The sequence below is a fragment of the Myotis daubentonii genome, chromosome 3 (genome assembly GCF_963259705.1).
Source record: "Myotis daubentonii chromosome 3, mMyoDau2.1, whole genome shotgun sequence".
In the NCBI taxonomy this organism is placed as follows: domain Eukaryota; kingdom Metazoa; phylum Chordata; class Mammalia; order Chiroptera; family Vespertilionidae; genus Myotis; species Myotis daubentonii.
Window position 1 is genome coordinate 82,325,657 of NC_081842.1, and position 20,676 is coordinate 82,346,332.

General features: G+C 43.6%; 1 protein-coding gene across 3 annotated transcripts in view; it reads right to left on the reverse strand.

The window, feature by feature from the left end:
- CRYBG3 (crystallin beta-gamma domain containing 3) overlaps positions 1–20,676 on the reverse strand; it is a 128,955-nt gene that overhangs the window by 26,013 nt on the left and 82,266 nt on the right. For all 3 annotated transcript variants that reach the window (XM_059688035.1, XM_059688034.1, XM_059688036.1), the window contains 5 exons: positions 14,902–15,044; positions 14,668–14,794; positions 13,806–13,838; positions 7,476–7,585; positions 2,543–2,669 (listed from right to left, as the gene is read on the reverse strand). In XM_059688035.1, the coding sequence (XP_059544018.1) occupies positions 2,543–2,669; positions 7,476–7,585; positions 13,806–13,838; positions 14,668–14,794; positions 14,902–15,044 (540 nt within the window). The remainder of the gene's footprint in view (positions 1–2,542; positions 2,670–7,475; positions 7,586–13,805; positions 13,839–14,667; positions 14,795–14,901; positions 15,045–20,676) is intronic.

Sequence of the window (20,676 nt, forward strand, 5' to 3'; positions counted from 1 at the left end):
CAATTGGACAGACATATTTCCTAGAATGAATCTACAATCACAGTAGACTGTGGCATAGGAAGTGGTATTAACAAATACAGAGGAAAAGGTGTGTCAACCCCTAAGGGAGAACATGGTAGGAGGAGAGGGGATGTGGAAGGAATCAGAGGGCAGGTTAGGCTGAGTATGCTGTGTGTTTTCCAGGGAAAGGTAGCGCAGAATCTAGAGAAAGTGAGCAGGACCCTGGGGTGTGGGAGAAGTCTCTTGTGGAGAGAGCTATTCCAGGTAAGCGCATCTCAAGACATCTACCTCATTGCTCAATCTATGCTCAATAAAGAACCTTTTGATGACTAATTCAGTTCTGTGTTCTTCAGAGAGACAGCAAAATGCTCCAGACAAAATTCTTAAGCATTCCCATCATTGGAATCCACCTGATACAAATTACCAGCTGACCTTGTGGTTTATACACCAGTCTCCAGGTCTGATCAACTTGGGCCCGGGTCTCCAGGGTGAGGCATGGTTGACCCCATCAAGGAAACGCTACCTGCTGAGGCCTCCTCTTAGTCCCTCTGTGGGTCTTTGCTGGGATGCCAAACCCACCTCATATTACTTCCATTTTCTACACCAGAACTACTGCCTAAGCACATTTCAACAAAACTTTTCGAAGATTTAAAACATGCCATGCAAAGGCATTAAGAAAATGAATGTGCTGTCCTTATATAAACTGAGTATGCTCTTTCATCAGCTCTTGGAGTGAAGAGGCTATAGCTCTCAAATCCTTCCCAGGAGGCACCTTCGCCTACCCTGCTCGGATCCCCCTGAGCCAAAATGGGGACGTGCAACCGCACAACTTACATGAAAACAGTTCTCTATTTTCACTACTAACTTAAATTATTCATTTTTCTTCAGGGATGTAAAATAACTCTAACTGTTCAAAGAAAAACAGTAATACTCATTAATTTTGACTGTTTCTAAAATGCCCTCCTTAGAAATTAGTTGGCTTAGCTCACTGAATTAGCCCTACAAAATCCTTTCAGGATGGCACTCTCTTATTAGACCTACATACTTTGCTTTTAGAGTTAATACCCAATAAGTGCCTATCTGATGGGTTGACCACTAAAAATCACTAAGAAAATTCCTTTCCCAGGACATGCGGACTACTTTGCAATGCCTTTTCAATAATGGGAAAGAGTTACCAGCCCACATTCTTTTTTTCTACCAGTTTCCCTCCTGCAGACAGGAAGCATCAGTAGCCACTTAATCTTTCCAAGTTGGTGTCTAAGGGGCCACTGAGAAAGACCAAGGATTCTATTTCTATTGTTGGTTTGCAGCCAAGACTCTATTTTTAGCCTGATACCAAGAATACTCTATCCAGGAATGCCTTGTGAAATAAGACTATACTGCCTAGCCTGGGACCAGACCCTGAGCATGGCCGTCATCCCTGAAGCCAGTTCCGGCTGAAGGTCTGATGGCTCCTGCTGCTGCGCAAGGCTTTGAGTCATCTCACTGTTAATCTCTCTTGGACCAAATGCTCCCAGGGAATCACAATGACTAGACACTGTGAAGATATCCCAGATCCTCACATTTCCTTTGTGTAGACCCTACTAACCAGAACTGACATCCCAGTTGTGGTCCTGTTTTTCTCATGTTTAAAATTCTGAGTAAATATGATAGGAGGCAGAAACACTTGCTCCATAAATGTGGGCCTCCAAGGTGACCTAGATAATTCTGCACACACCACGGAGGAAAGCCCTATTTTCCCCAAAACAAGGTTTGAAATCAATACCAGTAATGGGCCATGCCCTACAGTTAACACTGTAAACCTGAATAGCAGAAAAATGATGTGATTTATGTAATAATAAAAAGATCAATTATTTTTTTCAGTAGCTATAACAATTAAAACCATGATACCAATAGCTAACATTTATCAAGTGCTCACCACGCACTGGGTATTTTACAAGCACCATCTTATTTAATATCCCAGTGTCCTTATAAAGTTATTGCCTTTTACAGGTGCGAAAACTAAATAACTTTGTCAATGTCACCCAAACTGGTTAAAGTATCAAACTGGGACTTAAACCTAAGCCTATGTTACTCTAGTCCAGCCGTGGGCAAACTACGGCCCGCGGGCCGGATCCGGCCCGTTCGGCTGTTCATTCCGGCCCGCGGAGCCGAAAGAGCGGAGGGTTCTCTTGCTCTCCCCTCCGCTCCTTCACCAGCAGCAGTGTTAACATGGCAACGTCGGGAAACACGGCCGCAGCTCCTTCTTCTGAGTCCAGTTTAAGAACCCATTGTGGCCCTCGAGTCAAAAAGTTTGCCCACCCCTGCTCTAGTCCCTGAGTTTAACATTCCCCTTCACAAAAAAAGAAAAAGAAAAGAAAAGGAACATGTCAATGTTACATTTTGGTTGGATTTCATGAGTGAATCTTGATTTTTATAATCCACAATTAAATTATTCAACTTTCTATATTTGCCCATCTATTGTTTTTTTCTCATTCTCATTCATGGTAATTAAGCTGAACAAGAAAAGGTCTTATAATTATGCATTCAGCAAAGTACTTACATAGTCAATGGGCTTGAAGGACTTGACTTCAGATGTCGGGCAGCCACAAGAAGTAAGGTCAGCATAGAGGCCTTCTTCTAACACACACTGGTTATCAGATATGTCCTCTTGGTAATACAGGAGCCAGCTGCAAACACAAGCCATGAGACAGTCCATCAGACTGCATCAGCCTCCGGTGTCGGCTCATCATTGCGCTGTGTATGTCCATTGGGGCAGGGACATGGCATTGAAGTCATGGTGCTGACCAGCAGCAAATGCCCATCACCACTTTAAAAAACACAGCTACCACTATCATTCACTGCTTACCATGTGCTAGACATAGGCTAGTACCACACACACACACACACACACACACACACACACACACTATATCTATACTAATAAAAGAGAAAAATGGTAATTGGCATACGACGATACCCTTTTCATTGGTTAATCAGGGCTATATGCAGATTAACTGCCAACTAAGATTGGCAGTTAGCTGCCAACAAGATGGCGGTTAATTTGCATATGTAGGCACAATGCAGGGAGGCGAAAGGGAAAGCAGGAAGAAGCCCCCTGCCACTGACAGTGATCGGAAACCCAGGGGGGAGCTAAGAGCTGGGGGGCAGGGCAAAGGTGGCCCTGGGGCCGCCTTTGCCCTGCCCCCCAGCCATGATCAGAGAATCAGGTGCCTTTTCCGCCCTGGCCAGTGACAGCAGGAAGTAGGGGTGGAGCCAGCGATGGGAGCTGGGCACGGTCGAAGCTGGCAGTCCCGGGTGCTAGGGGTCCCTTGCCTGGGCCTAAAGCGAAGCCCACGATCGCGGGGCCGCTGCAGCTGTGGGTCCCCGCTGCCCGGGCCGGACGCCTCAGCCAGAGGCATCAGGCCTGGGCAAGGGGCCGATCCTGCGATTGGAGGGTGATGGGGGTCTACGCCTGAGGGCTTCCCAGTATGTGAGAGGGGGCAGGCTAGGCTGAGGGACACTCCCGCCCCCCCCCACACCCAGTGCACGAATTTCGTGCACCGGGCCCCTAGTATATAATAAAAGGCTAATATGCAAATAGACCAGTCACTATGACACACACTGACCACCAGGGGCAGATGCTCAATGCAGGAGCTGCCCCCTGGTGGTCAGTGCGCTCCCACAGGGGGAGTACCGCTCAGCCAGAAGCCAGGCTCATGGCTGGTGAGTGCAGCGGCGGTGGCGGGAGCCTCTCCCACCTGTGCGGCAGCACTAAGGATGTCCGACTGATAGCGTAGGCCCGCTTCCCACAGGGGCTCCTGGACTACGAGAGGGCGCAGGCTGGGCTGAGGGATGCCCCCCACCCCCCTGAGTGCATGAATTTCGTGCACGGGGCCTCTGGTGTGTTTGTGTGCGTGTGTGTGTGTGTATGAGGCCCGGTGCACAAAAATTTGTGCACTTGAGGGTGGGGGGGTGCCTCAGCCCGGCCTGTGCCCTCTCGCAGTCTGGGACCCCTCGGGGGATGACCACCTGCTGGCTTAGGCCCGCTCCCTGGGGAATTGGGCCTAAGCTGGCAATCAGACATCTGTCTGGCAGCCCAGGAGCCCTCAGGGGATGTCCACTTGCCAGCGGGGAGCAGGCCTAAGCTGCAGTCTGACATCCTTAGTGCTGCTGAGGAGGCGGGAGAGGCTCCCACCACCACCACTGTATTGGCAGCCATCAGCCTGGCTTGTGGCTGAGTGGTACTCCCCCTGTGGGAGCGCACTAACCACCAGGGGGCAGTTCCTGCATTGAGCATCTGCCCCCTGGTGGTCAGTGTGTGTCATAGTGACCAGTCATTCCTAGTCGCTCTGCTGTTAGGGTCAATTTGCATATCACCCTTTTATTATATAGGAGTGCCTGGCCAGCCTGGGTGAGGGGCTGATGGCTGTTTGCAGGCTGGCCACAGCCCCTTCAGGGTGGAGGGTCCTGCTGGGGTGCCTGGCCAGTCTGGGTGAGGGGCTGAGAGCCGTTTTCAGGCTGGCTAAGCCCCCCAGCAGGGACCCTTACCTCATGAGGATGTGGCCATCCTGGGTATAGGGGCTGATGGCTGTTTGCAGGCTGGCCACAACCCCCAGCCACCCAAGCTCCCATGGAGGCTGGCTGGAAGCAGGTATCTGGGATTTGTCTTCTATAATTGAAACTTTGTTGCCATGAGCGGAGGTCACAGCCAGCTCAGGGCAGGTGGGAAGCTTGGCTTCCTCCATCGCCCAGGCAACCAAGCCTCCTGCTTGCTCCAGCTCCGTGGCTGCTGGCTGCCATCTTGGTTGGGTTAATTTGCATATAGTCACTCTGATTGGCTGGTGGGCATGGCTTAGGGCATAGCGAAGGTATGGTCAATTAGCATCTTTGTCTTTTATTAGTGTGTGTGTGTGTGTGTGTGTGTGTGTGTGTATACTATTTCACCGCATCCTCAAAGATTCCATGAGATAAAACCATATTATGTATATATTTTAAATTCTCACCTGAGGCTATGTTTTTTATTTATTTTAGAGAGAAAAAGAGAGTGAGGGAGGAAGGGAAGGGGAGAGAGAGAGAGAGAGAGAGAGAGAGAGAGAGAGAGAGAGAGAGAGAGACACACCTGGGATTGAACCTGCAACCTAGGTATGTGCCCTGACCGGGAATCGAACCTGCCACCTTTTGGTATAGGGATGACACTCCAACCAACCAAATCACACTGGCCAGGGCATAAAACCATATTGTTAAAGGCAACACAACGAAGTTCAATTTGCCCAAGGTCTCCCCAACTTATCAAATGATAGAGCTGAAATTTGAAAGACAATATCTGCTTTAAGCTAGTGACATTAACTTCATTTAGTGCTTGCAAGTACAAACCTCTGGGATCAAATTGTAGTGATTATTAAGCTCTTGAACACATTATTTTTTGGGGAAAATAAAAATTTGTATCCTTATTTAACAATGAGTTTGTCCTTCAGTCTGGGTGGGCTATAAGTTAGACTCCTAAAATTACACAACAGTATATAAAGTCTGTTACCTGCACACCTGACAGCTAATTAAGATGATAAAAAAGAAATAAACCCTTCAGAATCTTGGATATTGAATTATCGTCACAGTCAATGGGCTTGAGGGACTTGACTTCAGAAGTCATCAAAGCTTGATTAAGAAATGCCCTTTTGAAAGGACGGAGCTAAGGGATTAATGAATTGGCTGTTACTACTTCAGTTTTGATGTGTTTAGATTGCAACCCTACATTTTAAGATCACCAGAACTGTAGTTTGGCTAGACCAGGTTAACTTTGGAAAACCACAGAAATGCTCTGTGACATCCTAACTTACTGTCATATCTTCTATGTAATTAGCAAAATATAGCCAACATTTGTCAAAGGGTTTCCATGTGTCAGGCATGAAGTAAGCCTTCCATATACATCATTTATTCAGTCCTTGTAAGAATCCTTTGAGGTAGGTATTATTATTATTCCTCCTTTACAGCTAAGGAAACTGAGGTTCAGAGAGATAACCCAGTATGCTTAAGGTTACAGAGGTGGAAGTGATGGGAGTGGCTCATATCCAGCTCCTTCAAGCATTCCAGGTAATGAAGCAATGGCCATGGTTCTTGTATTTTTTTTTTAATGAACTGGTTTTGCATGTTTAAAGAGATTAAAAGAAGGGTATTTCGTGACATGTGAATATTATATACAATTCAAATTTTAATGGCCATAAACAGTCTCACTGGAACCCAGACATGCCCGCCCGTTTATGTATTATCCACAGTGCCGTTGCGCTACAGTAGCTGTGGAGTATCTGGGGAACAGCCTGTAGGGATCAGAGATGAAAAAGTTTGCTGACCCCTGGTGTGGCGGGTAAGCTGAGTAAATGTTGGGAGAGGAGAGGATGGGGGCAGGGTAAGGGCAGACTGGAGGATGGATAGAGGAAATGAGATGAGTTGATGGTAAATCCTGGAAGACTTTGAACATCTGACTGGTATTATAATGAAAGTGGCTATGGAATTTAAAGCAGAGTAGTAAACATATTAAACTGAACTCTGGGGCAAATAAATGGGCAATGATTGGTTTGTGGTAACCAAAGGAAGTAATACAACACTGGAGCGGGTTGATTAGGAGACTGAAGTTCCTCAAATGGAAAACAAGAGATCCTAGTCTCTACCGGTTCAGGAGAGAGAGGAGAATTGATGAATCCAAGGTTATCTTAAAGAACAAATAAAGTGACTTTGATGAGTTATTAGTAGATATTTGATACATAGAGATGCTACTCAAATCTACACTTAAAATTAAAATGGTAAATTTCATGTTACGTTTATTTTACCACAATAAAAAGTCAACACACACACACACACACACACACACACTACAATGAAATATTATACTCATGATGTATCTATTATCAATTTATCCATGCTAAGGATTATATATCTTGAGAATTATACACAATTTCAGATTTCAGATACATGTGAGAAAGATCCAGTATGTTGCTGCAGTTGGGAGAACATAGGACTTAATAAAAAACGACCAAGCCACACTGGGCCTGACATTCGGTTGATCTTGGGGAAACACTAATTCTGAACCAGGACCTGCATCTATGAAATGGGGATGATAAATACTCTAAACAAAAAAATTTTTTCTTTAATTTAGGAGTCTTATCTGAACAAAAGCACCAATCTTTTTATAGCACACTATTATGCTACACAATAAACATACAATATAAACACTCAAAATATTTAGAAAATAATGTAACAGTAAGAAAAAAATCACCCAAATGTTCCCGAAGCAGGCTATCTGGCATCCTGTTTCTCTGTTACACAATGGCTCATAACAGGAGATGGAAAAAGTTAATATAGGCTATTTAGCAGTCCATCAATGAATAAAAACATTTTTATTTCACTGTGTATGCAAAAAATAATACAGGTCAAATATCTGTAAATTTTAAAGAAATTTAGTTGTTAAACAACAGTAAAAAACACTCAATAAGTACACTTACCAGCCCCGAAGAACTTTGAAAGAACATGGAGTGAATGAAGTCAAATCAGAAATTTCTTTGGTAAAATCTACACATTCACCTTGGAACCCTGGTTTACTGAATGCTTTGAGCTAAAAAACAAACACAACACAACAATTACACAGAAAACAACTGTTTGATATAATCACAAAAGCAAACTTTGTTTCGTGGCCTTATAAAAAATTCAGTGAAATATTAGATTCATGATGTATCTATTATCAATTAATCCATGTTAAGGATGACATTTCCCTAAAATTCACATTTTATTCCCCATACATGTTTTCAGGAATGTCATCATGTATTTACCTTTTTCATCTATCTCTTGCACAAAATACTGGGCACAGAAGCCCAGAAAACAATTCTACCTATAAGAGTAAACCAGAATCCCTCCTCCACTAAGATGTGGTCCTTTTTTTTAAAATATATTTTATTGATTTTTTACAGAGAGGAAGGGAGAGATAGAGAGCCAGAAACATCGATGAGAGAGAAACATTGATCAGCTGCCTCCTGCACATCCCCCACTGGGGATGTGCCTGCAACCCAGGTACACGCCCTTGACCGGAATCGAACCTGGGACCCTTGAGTCCGCAGGCCGACGCTCTATCCACTGAGCCAAACCGGTTTCGGCAAGATGTGGTCCTTATCCATTGTATCAATTATTCTCCCGTCATGACACTACGGGTATGAAATACTAAGCAGTTTAGTGCTAAACACAAAGGAGATTTGGATTAGTATGAGGGGTGGCTGATATGCCTCTTCCCTTTCCAAGCCTTCAGGATCCACAGTTAATGAGAGGGAGGAGAGAACGTGAGCACACACCCACAGTGCCATGAGCTGCCTGTGAGAGTGGAGATGTCGATGATAGGATTAGTGGAAGACTTATGGCGAAGAGAGACGTCCGTGTCATGCATTTCAGGGTACAGGATTCAGTTTACTGATTAGACTACCTTAAACTTAATCCCAACAATAAGTTCCTTTAGACCAGATACATATCTACAACACAAGTGACCCTGGATCTGTAATAGGTGAGACAAAATGAATGAGCCCTATAAATATTCCATAATCCACCAGAGCCTTGAAATGCCATGGCCCACAGGTCCACCCTGCACAGACAGGCCTGCGCTGGGGTAAGAATTCATCACAATGAACTATCTGCAGCATCGCCCTCTGCTGCTCACGAGGTCATGGAGAACAAGGCTTCTTTGAGCAGCGGATGTTCCCTTTTTCCTTCTTCTCCAGCGCCCTCTTAGAGGCTGATGGTCCCTGTATTCTGAGGAATTCTTTCTTGACCATGTCATTCTGCTTTGGCCTTGCTTAGTCTTTTAAAGATCAGCCAAAACCTGGGAAGTGAGAGAACCAATTCCCCCGACGAACTGCGGCTTGCGCAACACGACTTCCTATTGTGAAACCAGGCTGTATTTGGAGCATTACAACTAGGAGCTGTGGTCCAGCAAGTTTCTACCACCGTCCTTTTGGTGCACACAGAGGATAGCAACAAAAAATAAGCCCAACTGAGACAGACTTCTGGAATAATTTCCTGTGTAAGAACAATTTTTCATGTCCAGGGAAATTGCCCCTAAATTCCTTGATAAGAGCATGTATTTTGGATAGTGGTTTTTCAGAATATATAATGTTTTTGATTTAAGAGAGAGAGGGAGAGGAACATCAATGAGAGAAACACCAATCAGTGCCTCCTGCACGCCCCCTACTGGGGACTGAGCCCACAGACCGGCCAAGTGCCCAGACAGGGAATCGAGCCAGTGGCCTCTCCTTGCATGGGATGACATCCAACCACCTGAGCCACACTGGCAGGGCCAGGCTGTATATTTTAACTTAAAGGTTTATAAAACACGAGTCTAAAAGTAAATCACATTTAACTTAAAAAAAATGTAATTTCTCCTATATGTAGATATTACCTCAATTCACAATAAGAACTGAAAAAGCCACATGAGAACAGAGATCATGGCTGTTTCATTCACAATTGTGTTTCCAGTCTGTTTAATTATTTTCATATTGTTGAGCTTATAATTTGTACTTCAATGTTTCACCATGAAATGTCAAGTCCTGGACAACTGACAATGCAAGGTAAACGTACTTCAGATGGTATGTATAGTAGCCACCTCTACTTTCTAGTCTCAGTGTTCATACTTAGAAGCATTAACTGAAATTTACACACATACACACACACACACACACACACACACACAGTAACACTTCATTCTGACTACCTTACAAATGCTTCATAATAGAACAATTCTCATAATAATTTTCTGAGGACGGTCCATACAGAAACCAGCACCACATTTATAAACTATAGTAATGAAACTTGGTGAAATTAAGTCCTGTGTACTACTGGCCGGATAACTATTTTAGTTTCCTTCCTAGGATAATGTAGAATAAATGTATAAACAATGCAGATACTTTGCTTAGAACACAGGCAAGTAGTCAGATAAACAAAAGTTTATTTCAAACCACATCCAGCTCTCTGTGCCATCTGGGCACAGCTCCATTCCTACCAGCCCCACAAATGGAACTGTATGGAAGCAAAAAAAAAAAAAAAAAAGAAAAAAGAAAAAGAAAAAAATATAGTGTACCATTGGTTTGCAAGGAGCCTTTTCTCATATATTATCTTATTTCTCCTTTAGACTGTCCTTTAAGGCACAAATTATCACTGCTTTATGAAGATTTGCAGAAATGCTTTTTACTATATACTTTTCATTTATGGTATATAAGAGTAAATGCAGTTGGTCTTTAATCTAATACGATAAATTAAAAACTCAAGACCACGCCTAACCGGTTTGGCTCAGTAGATAGAGCATCAGCCTGCGGACTCATGGGTCCCAGGTTCGATTCCGATCAAGGGCATGTACCTGAGTTACAGGCACATTCCCAGTAGGGAGTGTGCAGGAGGCAGCTGATTAATGTTTCTCTCTCATCGATGTTTCTAACTCTCTATCCCTCTCCCTTCATCTCTGTAAAAAAATCAATAAAATATATTTTAAAACAAACAAAAAAAACCACTCAAGACCAAACACAGAAGTTGTGCTCAGTTTATCCATATAAGAATAATTGTGAATGTATTTACTCCAACATTAAAGTAATTTCCGTGAGAAACATTCTATACTGTCTAAAAAAGACTTTCTGCTGCCCTTTGGACCTCCTCCAAACACGCTGGTTGTTAAAGTCTTGCTTGCAATCTTCTGTTGCATCGCGCTGCCTCATCCTGTAGTGTTATGTACTTTCCCCACCGATTACATGTCCTACAATAACTGTACTTCTCTGATTACTCCTAGAAGGGCTGTCTTTACTTGGTGGAGTACTTCCCGAGTGTTTCTACCTGTGGATTCTATAAAGATGATCTAGTCACAGTACCATGAAGAAGTGTTTTTCTCTACTGCTCTTGAATCTTAATGATATTTGACTAAAACTGTTGTTCCTTTTCCCCATCAATGATAACAGTAACCACAACTATTAAAGATCCTGCAATCACTCTAAAATTCAATGTAGCAAAATTATATAAGAAAATAAATATCCAGTCGCTTTTTCTCAGCCAGAATCATGCATAAAATTCAACAAGGGCTCAATAGTGAAAGAAATCCAAACTTCTAATTATATTTGCAATAGACTTGAAAAAGCTTCTAAGAAAGCAAAGTCCTTGGTTGGGTTAGAATTTCCAGAGAATGATGCCTGAAAACAGCCTCCCTGAAAACTAAACACACTGTTGTAAGATTTAATTTAGTGAAATTTCTGATTTGGACTTGCTGGGGGTGCGGGGTGATGAAGACATTAGGAACATAATCCACATGGTTTGCTCTTTTGTTTTGTTTGGGGAAAAATAAAAATAAAATGCCACCTGCTGAATATGAAGAACTCTGTAATGCTCCTTTATATTTTGAGTTGGCAATTAGACTTGGTGACTGAGCTTCAATCAAAAACAATCTTCTCAATACAAGGAGGTGTTGTTCCATGTTCCAAATAAGACATCTCATCATGACATGCTTACACATCAGCAAGAATATTTTTATTAGCATTACTCTCATGATGTGTACTGATCTTTATCCACATACATTTTCTGGTTTTTCCTTTCTTAGGATGCTTGAGGTTCTTTTTCAAATCACTATCATAAAAAAAATTCCATCTCTGACTTGAAGTCTGAGATGTAACTTCCTACTTATTCCACAGACAGAGAAAACGACGACTTCCTCTGAACACAGCATCTGCATGGTCAGTCTGGCTATCACAGCTACTTGTAAAGAACAAAAACACTTTCTAATTTCTGTGTGGAACCAGCGTGTCAGCCAATCCAAAAACTACCAGAACGTTCTGGAACGTTGGTCCAGTGGAAATAATAAGACCTTTGATTCTGGGTCAATTAAGGAGGCTTTGTCTGCATGTGACCAAATATCCAGCTACCATCCACCTGTCAGAAACATTTATTTCACAAGGCAATAGCTGAGCCACAGCCAGAAAGACGAAGTGGGCCAAGTCCACTGGGCGTTCTCTGCTGCTTCCTTTTCTCTTCAAGTTGGACTGGAAATACTATGAAGAAACCCTCTGAGCAATCCACCTCAAACAAGAAAGTCCATACAAAGGACAGGGACGTAGAGGGAAACAGACCTTAAAAGAATGTGACTTCTATTTGCTCTTAAGACTCAGAGATGTGCAGTTAGGGATCATCCCTATTTAACCCCTTAACTACTTATGTTGATCCATGTGAAAAAGTCCTTTAAGAGTCCACAGCTGAAGTTTACAAAGATTCAAAATAAATATTTTGGCAGGAAGTGTCTCCAAATACAACAGCTCGATTATACAGGGTAGAACAAAAGTGGGTTTACAACTGTTCTTTTGGAAAAAGACATGTAATTATTACAATAGCTTTATTAACTGCTTCTCAAACTCACAACTGTAAACCTACTTTTACCTGACCCTGTATTTACAAAGGAAATGTTCCCAATGGGCCTGAGTTAATCAGAAATGAAACCTGGAAGCACTGTGAATGGATAAACTAAGCTGATTTAAAATATATAAACAGTGCTGTGAACATGAAAAACATACACTCAAAGAGAAAGATTCAGCATTATGTAAAGCTAGCAAATGTCAAGTAATTAAAATTAATCAATATATTTGGCTTTTTGACAGAAAATGTTCCAAATTTGTTGTTTAAAGTGAGACAGAAGAAGCTATCTCTCTCAATCTCTCTTCCTTCTATAGTTGTACTGCTCATATCATGCAATGTCTTTCTTGATGTAAAATCCTGAAAATGTGGCTAAGTAGCGTCAGATACTAGAAAATGCCTATTTTGTGACTGTGTGAAATGATACAAATTCTAAATCTCGGTGTGCTCATCAATAAATGAGATTAACCCTGACCTCACAGAGTTATCAGAAGCACTAAATGAGCACAATTTCTGTTCCACCTTTTCACCCAGCCCCACAGCCCCCTCCCCTCTGACAGCTGCCAGTCTTTCCTCTATGAGTCTAATTCTATTTTGTTAGTGTATTTTGTTCATTAGATTTCACATATGAGTGAAATCATATGGCACTTGTCTTTCTCTGACTGGCTTAAGTCGGTAAAGGGATTAAGCAAAAACCACAAAAAACTCACACAGAGAATACTATGGTGATTACCAGAGGGTAAAGGGGAGATGGTGATGGAAGGAAACTTGACTTGGGGTGGTGAACACATAATACAATATACAGATGATGTATTATAGGAATGTATACCTGAAATCTATATAGTTTTATTAACAAATGTCACCCCAATAAATTCAATAAGAAAGTAAAAACAAAAACAAAAACGTGGAGGGGGGGCACAATTTCTAGCCCTCAATGGATAATAAACAAAACTTAGGCTCCAGAGTAATGCCCAATCCTTCAAACCACTACCACTAGAAATAAAGAAGTTTGCAATTTTAACAGCGCTTTCAAGACCTATCTGATTTTGGTATTAGGAATACATTAGGAATAATAAACATGTCAAGACAGCTAGCTATTTCTCTATGTGCTGAATAAGGACAAAACACTCAAGAACGGCTGGGCGACAGGGAAGCAGAGTGGCAGACGTTCAAAATGACCCCACAGTGGCTAGAGTTGAATCCCTATCAGAAGAAACCAGGAGCTGGGACACATCCAGGCCAGAACCACCAGCAACAAAGATGGGCTCTTCTGCGTGCAGGTACCAGGCACAACGCAGCCGCCCTGACACACAGCCACGCACACGTTATCTGAAGGAAACAAGGATTTGAGAGAAAGGGCATAGACGCTTTTAGTAAAGAATTTAACAATCCCCAGGTAAGGCTATTTTTAAACATACCAAATGTGGAGGCTCATTTATCCCAAGTGGTTCCTGAAAAACATATTAAATAAAACATTAAAACAATTGTAACCATATAATCAGTAGTCTTCTCGACAGTTCCGAAAATATCCTTGGCGGGGAGGAAGGTCTAGCCAATTTACTAGATTTTTTTGAATTGGCCAGGACCCTCAAATAACTTACTGAATTCTCTTACAGTAATTTTGTATTTATTACTAATTCACTTTGAGTAATACTGTAGCTGGAAGAAAAATGTGCCCCAATACCCATTAGAACAAAAGCGTCTGAACTTCCCACCATTCTGTCTCCCAAACTATCTTGTGGGCACCCAGACTGCCCTGTAGTGTTTGTTATTACCCAGGCTCTTTGTGGAATGCCCTCTCTGCCCTCCGTACCTTAAGATTTCACCCAGTGTATTCCCGTCTGTGGCACGGTCCCCAAGCTCCCAGGTCCTGAGTGCTTCCTTTCCCCTGCTCCCCTTGCACTGCCTACACATTTCATTTTCTCACTAATCATTCTATAATTAATTGTCTGTACGTCTATCTCCTCAGAGACTGAGACCCATCAGGCAGTCTGGTCCACCTATCTCCAGTGAATCAGCACAGTGTCTGGCACAGCAGAGGCACTAAATAAATGCTGCTCAGTGAATGAACTGATCAAATTACAAAGCCACTTCATCAATGTGCTAATATCACACACAAGGTCTCTATGGAGTCCACAGAAATTCTTATGCTATTTCATTTTCTCTACACATACATGCAACATAGATCAACAATTTCACTTGGAAAAAGCTTGTTCCACACCTTCTGTTGTATGCCATCCCATGCCCCTGGCATTAGCTATATCCAGACTTTTAACTTACCAGTTGGATAGGTCGTATTGACATGATTATGTTATTTGATCCTCCCCAGTCAAAAAAGCATTTGTATTTCCCTTTCTCTAAAATGTACTGTTCTCCACAGAAAAACTTCTGCTGGTAGGCAACCCACCTAGTAGGGGGAAAAGGAAAAAGAACAGAGGTGATGTAGAATCGAGCAACCAACAATTTTAAACAGCAGAGAACATTTAAAGGTTCTCAAGGGAGGAGACAACTTACACTCCACTTTTAACATGAATGGATCTTGTTTCAGTGCCAAAGCCCGTTTCTTCTAAGTCAGAAATTTCCTGATTTTTAATGTCAATAAACTTCCCACTTTCCAGGTCAGATTCAAACAGTGTGATGGAAGACTCTATAAAATTCTAAGAGGAGGAAGAGAAAAGTTTAGAAAATGCATGAATTTTGTTTTATGGCTTGCTAAATCTTTGCACAATTTTCACATACTTGTGAGATAATTTTCACAAACACAGCTCCAGGAAGAATTTTAAATGGTATTGAGAACAATTGTAATAGTCACTATTCCTAAATAGTTTTAAAAACTAAGCCTCAATTTTTACTTTAATCAGGAAAACATACCATTTTTATATAAGTTGAAATTAGTTAACAGTTGGTATATTGCTAGGACTTACAGCCTACCATATGCAACACTACTTGTAAAGGAAACTAAAGTCTCACTTATGCCTAAAGATCAAAAGCTGCATTAAACAAAATGGGCAACAGGGGGAGGATTTGATGTGCTTAAATGAAATGGGGAAAATAAAGTGCTTGACAAAAGAAAAAATTATTAAAAAATTAAATTGAGAGAAAATGCTCTAACCGGTTTGGCTCAGTGGATAGAGTGTCAGCCTGCAGACTAAAGGGTCCCAGGTCCGATTCCGATCAAGGGCATGTACCTTGGTTGCGGGTACAACCCCAGTGGGGAGTGTGCAGGAGGCAGCTAAATCCATGTTTCTCTCTCATTTACGTTTCTAATTCTCTATCCCTCTCCCTTTCGTCTCTGTGAAAAAAATCAATAAAATATATTTTAAAAAATAAAAAATAAAAAAATAAACTGAGAGAAAATTGTAAAAAGTTTTAATCAGACATGTTTGAAACAAAATTATCAGAAAAACTCTAAGACCCAAATTGATAAGTCTGCAAATAACACAGACATTTCACAAAAAATTAAAAACAAATAAGAAAATTGTGTCAATTGTTTTATTTTGAATTTCACTAATAAAAATAAATTCAAAATAAAAGAATTGACACAATTTTCACTTTTTAAATTAAGATAAGAAGGATCTTAAAAACCAGTTTTGTCAGGGAACACTCCTGGTAGAAACATACATCGGACAGCTATTTTAGAAAATAATATAGAATATATTTAAAAGATTGATATTGTTCACACTCTTTGAGCCTGAAATTAATCCCCGCCTTTTTTAAGTTGAGCTTTTTAAAGAAACTAAACAGTAGGCAATTTATATGCAAAGATGCATTGTTTGTAATAGTGAAGAGCTGTAGACAACGTAAATGTCCAAAAGATGCATCAAGATAAACTTTTATGCATCTACCACTTGATGGAATAAATATAATTATGAAGAGTTTTTTAACAAGCTAACAGTGAAATATATTCTACACTTATTACTGGCCATGAGTTTGATGTGCATTATTTTCAAATGAGCAATCAAATGAGATTATATTACTTTCATCCCCATTGTACAACTAAGAAATGGAGTGATATATAATCATACTGAGTAATATATAAAAACTAGAGGCCTGGTGCATGAAATTTGTGCACAGGTAGGGTCCCTAGGCCTGGCCAGCAATCAAGGCCAGTTAGGGCCTTCTGGCTGCCGACGGGGGCCTCCCTTCCACAGTTGCTGGCCAGGGCCTTCCTTCATTCTGTGCCTCCCCCTGGTGGTCAGCGCACATCATAGTGAATGATTGAACTCTCGGTCTCCATTCAAACTCCTGAGAGGACATGTGCATATTATCCTTTTATCCTATACTAGGGGCCCGGTGCACGAAATTCGTGCACTGGGTGTGTGTGTGTGTGGGGGGGGGAGTGTCCCTCAGCCCAGCCTGCCCCCTCTCAAATACTGGGAGCCCTCAGGCGTTGACCCCCATCACCCTCCAATTGCAGGATCGGCCCCTTGCCCAGGCCTGACGCCTCTGACAGAGGCGTCAGGCCTGGGCAGGGGACCCTCATTTCCCCCCATCACTGGTTCTGCCCCCAGCCCAGGCCTGATGCCTCTGGCCCAGGCATCAGGCCTGGGCAGGGGACCCCCAGACCCCTCCAATTGCTGGTTCTGCCCCCAGTCCAGGCCTGATGCCTCGGCCAGAGGCGTAGACCCCCATCACCCTCCGATCGCCTGATTGGCCCCTTGCCCAGGCCTGACGCCTCCGCCAGAGGTGTCAGGCTTGGACAGGGGACTCCCATCTCCCCCCGATCACTGGCTCTGGCCCCCGCCCAGGCCTGAGGCCTCTGGCCCAGGAATCATGCCTGGGCAGGGGACCCCCATCTCCCTCTGATCGCTTGCTCCACCCCCCCGCCCAAGCCTGACGCCTCTGACCCAGGCTTCAGGCCTGGGCAAGGGGACTATCATATCCCCCCAATCCCCGGCTCAGCCCTCGCCCAGGCCTGATGCCTTGGCCAGAGGAGTTGACCCTAATCACCCTCCGATCACCAATCACCGGATCGGCCCCTTGACCAGGCCTGAGGCCTCCGGCAGAGGTGTCAGGCCTGGGTAGGGGACCCCCAGCTTCCCGCGGTTGCAGGCTCCGCCCCTGCCCAGGCCTAACGCCTCTGGCTGAGGCGTCCGGCTCAGGCAGCGGGGACCTGCAGCTGCAGCGGCCCCGTGATCGTGGGCTCCGCTTTAGGCCCAGGCAAGGGACCCCTAGCTCCCGGGACTGCCAGCTTCGACCGTGTCCAGCTCCCATCGCTGGCTCCACCCCAACTTCCTGCTATCACTGGCCAGGGCGGCAAAGGCGCCTGATTCTCTGATCATGGCTGGGGGGCAGGGCAAAGGCGGCCCCAGGGCCGCCTTTGCCCTGCCCCCCAGCTCTTAGCTCCCCCCTGGGTTTCCGATCACTGTCAGTGGCAGGGGGCTTCTTCTGCTTTCCCTTTCGCCTCCCTGCATTGTGCCTACATATGCAAATTAACCGCCATCTTGTTGGCAGTTAACTGCCAATCATAGTTGGCAGTTAATTTGCAAATAGCCCTGATTAGCCAATGAAAAGGGTATCGTCGTACGCCAATTACCATTTTTCTCTTTTATTAGTGTTGATATTAAAGAGCTAATATGCAAATGGTCATCACACCCTCACGCTGTCACGCTGTAATGGCTCAGACACTCAACACTGAGGAGAGAGGAATGGGGACCAGCCAGGCACAAATGAGCTCACAAGAGAGAAATGGGGACCAACCAGGCTGCAGCCCGGGAGAGGGACAAGTACCCGCCCCGCGATCCCAGGCACCAATGGCTGCACCTGCACCTGCGGCCCCAGAGAGGGACAAGCCGCCTGCCCCGCAGCGTGGCAGGGTCTGGGGTCCCGGGTTTCACACTATTTCCTACGGGTCTGGGTCTCACGCGATTTTGCGTGCTGGGTCACTAGTATATATAGAAGATTGATATAACATACTAATACATTATATCAATATTATACACACACACAGAGATGAGGAAATCAAGGCTTTAATAGCCTGTAAGTGACTTGCCTTAAAGTCCCCTGAAAAAGCCTCCCAACTGAAGGATGAAGTGTATAGCCCGGGTGTCACATCAACAAACCTGGCTGTACTGACAGCATACACTTCCAGCATGAACATAGCTTTGTCTCTTGCAACCTGAGAATGCATAACTAGCTCAAGGCAGTTGGGAACCAGTATCAACAGCCACCTACCAAGTCAGGCCCAAACAAAATGGGAAGGTCTTTTATCAGCTCTCAATTTTATGGCTCTCTCCCCTCCTTTCCTCCCTCCCTCCTTCCCTCCTTTCTTCCATCCCTCCTCCCCTCCCTCTCTTTCTCTGGTCACTCTGGAATGCTCCAACTCTGCTTCTATTACCTACTCTACTCTGGGTTAGGGTTTCAGGAAGGGGGGTGCAGGGATAAACTGAAATATACCATATGTCATTCATTATATTAATTTGGAATCAAATGGGACAAAGACAAAAAAATAGAGATATGTGCATACTTAACGTGTTTGTGCCCTTTCATGAAAATAACTTGTGTTACTATGTGATGTGCTCTACTTGAGCAATGACTTGCACAAATCAACTGTGTGGGTTTTGGGGGATGACCATAGTGAGGAGGGTGAACTGGGAAGCAGGCTGGAGGGACAGGCCATTGACCACAATGCAGCCCAGAGCCGAACAGAGGAGGAATCTGCTGTCAAAAGTGCCAGGTGCAAGTGCTGACAGTGTATGCATTCACAAATAAATTTACTCCCTGCCCAGCCAGTGTGGTTCAGTGCTTGAGCTTCGACCTATGAACTAGGAGGTCATGGTTTGATTCCCGGTCAGGGCACATGCCTGGGTTGCGGGCTCAATCCCCAGTGTGGGGCGTATAGGAGGCAGCTGGTCAATGATTCTCACTATTGATGTTTCTATCTCTCTCTCCCTCTCCCTTCCTCTCTGAAATCAATAAAAATATATTTAAAAAAATTTACTCCCATGGCTTGAGTGTGTGTCCTTCCTGCTCTGTCTACCGAGGGCCATGGGAATCTCCCAAGTAGCATTGCTCTCCTCTTTCCAGCTTTGGCTTTTGGTGCCTATAGCTCTTGCCTTCTGTCTTTTGTAAGTACCCTTCTGAACCACTCTCCTAGTTTTGAGCTTCTCTGCATTTTTCCTGAAACCAACCAAATATACAATATCTGATCTAGTTGACTAGCTGCCATCACTATGGTGCCCCTTCCAGGCAGAGTTCTAACTCTAAGCCAACTCCAATCATCTGGAGCTAAACCTCCAGGGTCATGTGTACAAAGCATGGCATGAAATATTGAAAGAAAACACGCCCCAAAACAAAAAAGTTGTAACTGTCTTGTTCTGGAGGCAACTGCAACAGGCCCTCAGAGTTACAACATCCTGGCTAAGCCCCACGAGGTTACCAGGTCACTGCCCTCCCACTTTATTGGGCACAATTAAATAACATCGGAAGTCAGACTGATTTAAATGGGGCTTTACAGCTCGAGAAGAATGAATAATGATGGAATGGCCTCAACTCTATATTCCACTTTATTTTTTCAAAGCACTGAGATCCATTGAAAAATCGGGGTTAGTTTAATAGTTTCTCAGTACAGTACTCCTGCTGCTAAGAAAATGAACGAGCAGCTGCCGCAGGACCAAACAGCCTTAAAGATCAGTAATTTGATTATTTATAATTTCCATAACATCCCTCAGCTGACTGGGTGCCAGAGCTTTTGCGCTACAAGCCCCGTGGACGATGCGACATGGGACACCAGTGGAGATTGAGCATACCCATTACTTTAGGAGAAAGACCTCCTCTGCATTCCACCTGGCTTCAGAGATTTGAAAAGGGGCCCAAAGTCTGAAAAGCGTAACAAAAACAAATAAAAAAGCTAGTGGAAAACAAGTCTATCAAGACAGTTTTGTTGAGAAAGCCAAAAAATAAAAATTCCTTCCTTAATCCCTGAAGTCTACTGCTATATTCCTTCTGGTCTTGTCCTTTAAAAAAAATACTCAACTCCAAGTCAACACATCTGCCTGACTCATTTGGAATTAGGAACACATTTCTGGTTGTACTCTCCAAAGCACGCTGGGACACAGATCACATTATCCCTAAGGAACTCATCCCGGGTTTGACCTTAGTAGAATCCAGAGTGTTCTGCATACTGGAGCCAAGACATTAGAAAACTGCATTGTATTATGCAGTTTTCTGTCTTTTTGTTTATTTTATATTACCTCAACTTAGATCTGAAAATGTAGCATTTCACTCTTTCTAGGGTTAGAGACATCTGAGAGTCTCCTACTTATGTAGGTCTGTGTCAAAGGCTTTGAA